This window comes from Aplysia californica, unplaced genomic scaffold (assembly GCF_000002075.1).
Source record: "Aplysia californica isolate F4 #8 unplaced genomic scaffold, AplCal3.0 scaffold00176, whole genome shotgun sequence".
Lineage (NCBI taxonomy): Eukaryota > Metazoa > Mollusca > Gastropoda > Aplysiida > Aplysiidae > Aplysia > Aplysia californica.
The window spans coordinates 848,893-854,494 of record NW_004797446.1 but is presented as its reverse complement, the minus strand read 5'-3'; the positions used below and the strand labels follow the sequence as shown (position 1 = coordinate 854,494).

Here is a 5,602-nt window from a genome sequence, read left to right as displayed (position 1 = left end):
GGGGGGAGTGGTTGATTATACAGGTAATTTTCTTACACAGTGGCCGTTAGAGCGTGTTGTACTGTACGACATATACAAAAAAGAAAAAAGAAGTGACATGAATACAAAACCTATATCTATCTATCTACCTATCTATCTATTCGTCTGTCTGTCTGTCTGTCTGTCTGTCTGTCTGTCTGTCTGTCTGTCTGTCTGTCTGTCTGTCTGTCTGTCTGTCTGTCAGTTTGTCTGTCTGCCTATCTACATAGACCTAGCCGTCTATCTTTCTATCTCTCTAGCATTCTCCCAAACAGACAAAAACATAAACAGATAGACAGACGTACAGAAAGACAGATAGGCACACAGACACACATACAGAGACACACACAAGCAGGTTAAGAATCAAAGTGCTTTCTGAAATTTTACGTCAATCACGCAAGATGATACAAGAAGAAATTTTTAAAGAAAGAATAATTTTCAAGAGACACCATATCATTCAAGCGGCGTTTTTTTTTAGCTCACATAGAGCAAGGTAGTTCATGTAACCTTCGGGTTTTCTTGTTCTGCACATAACATAACGAGCTAGTTCAAGTTACCTTTGGGTTTTCTTGTTCTGCACATAACATAACGAGCTAGTTCAAGTTACCTTTGGGTTTTCCCGTTGTGCCCGAGGAGTAGACAGTGTAGCCCAAGTTGTCAAATCCCATCTCCGGTTTTTTCAGAGAAAACTTTTTGGCTTCATTATCCTTCTTCATGGCGTCCTGCCATTCCGAACCCAGCACGATGAGTCTGTCATCTGTCAAAGAGAGTGGGCATTTAGAAATGATTCTTCTTTAACTCTTTAAAAACGTGGCGAGCTCATAAATCGCTACCCTGGAATTACGAAGTTCTATTTGCTCAGTACCTAGGTTTGAGGAAATTGACTATACATTGTTGAGTTTCACAACATGTCAGGCTTATTCCAAATGCAATTCCTTGAATACCTTGACAACGACCCAGAATAATTATACGATTTTTATAGAGCAGACAGAAAATTTGGTTTCTGGCCTCGTGGTCTCAGTAACTCAAAACGGACAAAAAATCGGATAGAACTCTGTAATTCTAAAGTAGCGAAGCATTATTTCCGATTAGCAGAACACAAACAGCAATGTAGTGACACACTGTGAACCTACAATGTATACACATCATAAACGGTAATTTGCATGATGTTCATATTTGTATTTCATACTATAAATATTTTGTATAAATTGGTGCAGGCAGTCAAACGATATATGCCCTCCCCCCCCCCCCCCCCCCCCAAAATCCCCAAAAACCCAAAAGAGAAAAGCAAACACATAAAGAAAAAATGATTTATTGAGTTGGACTCAAAACTTGTGTTTTTCTTTTCTTTTTCCTCCTCCTTATACCCCGCCTCCTACTCCTTCTCTTTCGAAAAATAAACACAACACCAACTCTCTTTCGGTGTGTTCGATATGTTAACACAACTGCGAGACAGAACCCAAAACTATGTCATCATGGCTTGAAGGGCTTTTAAAAAAAGAGGGAAAAAATACAGACGTTCCGGAAGCAACATAAAAAAGGGTCTAAACACCCCCACAATTTCCGTTACCCGTAACGCACCCGTAAACACAACAGAGGAACTCTCCGTAAATGAAAACCTAAAGTACTCAGCTAAAAGAGCAATTATCCCAGTAATAGTACAGACACTTTTAGCCACGACCAAACGAAACCTCTTAGTGTTGGGTGTGGAAGGGGAGGGAAGGGGCTTTGACGTATTATTATGCAGAAAAAGAAGAAGAGCAGAAGGAGCGCTGAGAGAATCAATGGTATTACTATTATAGCTACGTTCCGCCATATTGCCGGAGGGCGGTCACAAGAAGAACGTTGGTGTTTAGCCTAGAAATTAATATCAAGTCAATGCAGGCGGCGTTTTGAAATTGTAAATATCACATACATGTCCACCCCGTCATCCATCGTTATCGTATGTCAAAATACGAGGATTTCATGAGAAGCAAAAACAAAAACTAACACGAAACCAAAATAGTAATATTTTAGAAAACTCAAAACCTTTTTTTTCCATTCTTTTATTAATGAAGGTATTTTTAAGCCTCTTTTGACACAATTTAGATCATTTAGAAAATGGGCTTCCATCTCTGCCTGTCAGGGCTTACCCGGGCTAACAGGGATTCACCATCCTAGCAGAAAGACGGAGATGTTGGATAAAAAAAATTCCCCACTCGGGAAGGGCCTAATGTTTTCGGAGGTTTTTTGGGTGGGGTTTATTTTTTCCGAAGTTTTGACGAACTACAATGCATATTACTGTGCCAAGATTCAATATAACTATCCCTCTGATCTCTCCCCAATCCCCCTTTTTATGTTTGTTCTTCTCTTGTAACACCTCTAATCTTCGGCAGTTAAATTATCTGTTTTTCAAGAGCCGCAAAACGTTTACCCATACAAACAAGATTCAATAAGAGCAACCGCAAAGTATAGCATCTAGTCATAAACCTTCTTTAGATTCGCATTTGCTCGCAGAAAAACCTTCTCTCCCACTAACGAGGAAAGATCACGCATAATTATAGCTCAATGCCAGAGGGGAACGGCCGATAAATCTGTCTCCAGGCTGGACGACAAAGGAAATAACAAGAGCTGGAAACAGAGGCCAAAATTGCTGTTTACGACACAGCGTCCGCTCTACGCAATCAGCGATTGTTCCGAAAAAGGTGCGGTCGCCATGAACTTTGAAGGATAAACTGCTGCACAGTAAGAAGAGCCAAAGAAGTAAACAACGATAAAGTACATTAAAAAAACATGGAGTAATTGTAATATTGTTAAGTAGATAAATATGTATAATTTTATTTTTAAGTGTCAACAAAGATTAATAATGAAACACTTTGAATGGGTGGCGTCGGTGACTTTGTGGTTAGGCTAACAGACCCGTAATCGTCAGCTCGGTCCGATGTTGTGTCCTTGGGAAAGGCACTTTACACGAATGTCCTATTTAGCTCCGTCGTTTAAGATGATGGACGTTAAATTTTAAACCCTTAGGTCCCGACTCTTAAAAAACCCTATAGTGTTGATAGGGGCGTTAACCTATACCGTTTTACCATTTTTACGCTTTAAATTTTAAAAAATATTTGTTCCCTGGAGTGACTTTCTGTGCAGGATACAAGGCCTTAACCTATCAACGAAGAAAGGCCCAGCTTGTGGGACATTAAGGACGCAATAGAATGAAATAGAAATACAAACGTATGCCTTCTCACAAACAGATAAAGGACTTGTTGAACAAACCTCTCATAATAAATTCAATATGATGTTTTTCATGGGCCCTTTTGAGCCTAATCAAAAGGTGGTTCAAAGGAACAACTTACCTGTAAATTATCGGGCGTGATTGGCGGGTGATCTGGTGTGGTTTTCTAGTCTTTTTTCTTTACTATCAAACATCTATCGTCCTTATCAGCTCTCCTCTTTTTCTTTGTATGTTACTCTCTAGTCGCCCTCAAATAAGCGACACGTATAATATGAGCTTACTGTGTAACAAGTGTTTAAAACTTTTAATAACTAAAACTGTAAAGTATCAGTTAACATTTTAACTCTTAATATACGGAAGGTTGTTTAAAAATTGAACACAGCCAATTCTGTCATCCAATTTTTCATCATCATAAACATCCTTATAACTCCACTGCTATTTAACATGTTTGAATAAAATAAACAATACATTGAGAAAAAATAAATGATCATTGTAATTATATAGAACTTTATTATAAACCACATAGATTTGCTGGGGTTTCCTTAGACTTTTGATATGACTGTAAACAACAGAGCGATACTCCGCGCTTGCGATACTGGCTTGCCTGTACTAATTAGAGATTAAAAACTAATAATAATAACAATTGTATCAAGACGCGGTGGTTTCAGGCGCTCGTCAAGCTTTGAACATTATGCAGTTATTAGAATAACCTTAAAGCTTGTTCTTATGTCTTTCTTTCAAAGACAAAAATACATACCTATCTTAAACAGAAGTCGAAATATTTGTTGTCGAAGGAGAAGGTGTCGTCTGGTTTCAGAAGTGAAATAAACGAGAAAAAAGGCGATAAAATTTGATGATTTCCATCGTAGATTGAAAATCCTTGTAAACTGAAAATGTACAATTTTCGTGCCTTTGATCAGAACTTTTCTGTAAAATCCACAAAAAAATGTGTTGGGCAACAAAAAAAAAACATTCGAAAAAAAATTCAAACTGAAATAAAAATGCCGGTATCTTCCATTTCATTATTTTGACGCTCGCCTGATTTCACCATGACGCCGCGACTATAAATATCTTACCAGGAAATGCGGACAGCTTGGGGGCAAGTTCACAGGAAGTGACGATAGCTGTGGGCTCCGCGTCATTGATGACGGACTCCAGCATGTGGGACGGGTAGGAGGTGTCTATGGGTATATACCCACCACCTGTGGACAGTTGGAGAGGATAAGAGATTGGCGTGGCGTGGCGTGGCGTGGCGTGGCGTGGCGTGGCGTGGCGTGGCGTGGCGTGGTGTGGCGTGGCGTGGCATGGCGTGGTGTGGCGTGGCGTGGCGTGGTATGGTATGGTATGGTATGGTATGGTATGGTATGGTATGGTATGGTATGGTATGGTATGGTATGGTATGGTATGGTATGGTATGGTATGGTATGGTATGGTATGGTATGGCATATCATAGTACTGTACGGTGAGATTGGTATTAAAGATGGTGAAATACAATATGAGTAACTTGGGCATTTGTCCACATTCTAGTGTAATTCCAATTCAACGGAAACAAAATAAATTGAGTTTGTGTTCACGTTTTTCGTACACACAAATCACTCAGTGTTTTGGGGAATTTTTCAGGCCGGAGTTCCATCGCCCCATCACAAAAAATATTGCTAAAACACATCAATGTTGCGAATTTTGTGGTTTGCAAAATTAACTGAATTCAAAGAACCTTTAAAGTCCAAAATTTGGTAGTACTCAAACATAAAATATCAAAGAATTCGTCACCCCCCTCCCTGATGTCTTCCAATGAATTAATAAAAAAGCAACCAAACCTACTCAAAGTTTTCAATGATTAGTTCCGAAATATCCAGAAGTACGTCTATATTTGAATCTCGTTGGCATGGGATCAAATAATAAAGAAAGATGAAATAAATAGACTGAAGACCCGGCACTTATAGTAAATACAAAAGATCAGACAGACAGAATAACTTATTATTTTTATTAAACGTACCTGTCGGTACTTATTTGACCTTATTGTGTTGCAAGTGCCGTAAAACTCTTATTAAAACTAAACTAAAACCTACCTGCTTTGAGTGTGGCGATGTAAGCTACGACAAAACTGACACTTTTTCCCAGGTAGATCCCACAAGACTTCTCGGGACCAACTCCCCTCCCCTGGAGGGCGGCAGCCAGTGTGTCTGTCCATGTGTCCAGTTCAGAAAACGTCACCGTCTTGTTTTCTGCCAAAACAGAAAAAAAATTATAAGATAAAAACTGCACAAATAAAGCAATTCAAATGTGTTTCGAAGTCCTTAATATTCGTCGGCTTATAATCTATACTTCCAACTTTCTGTAGTAAGCCTTGCTGTATTTTGTTCTATAATAACC

At 39.0% G+C, this 5,602-nt stretch overlaps 1 protein-coding gene across 1 annotated transcript in view; it reads right to left on the bottom strand.

The window, feature by feature from the left end:
• Window positions 1-5,602, bottom strand: part of LOC101855947 (linear gramicidin synthase subunit D) — a gene marked incomplete in the record, with an annotated part of 47,714 nt that overhangs the window by 36,838 nt on the left and 5,274 nt on the right. Inside the window, 3 exon segments of the mRNA XM_035969738.1 lie at window positions 626-775; window positions 4,306-4,431; window positions 5,299-5,454. Coding sequence (XP_035825631.1) covers window positions 626-775; window positions 4,306-4,431; window positions 5,299-5,454 — 432 coding nt within the window.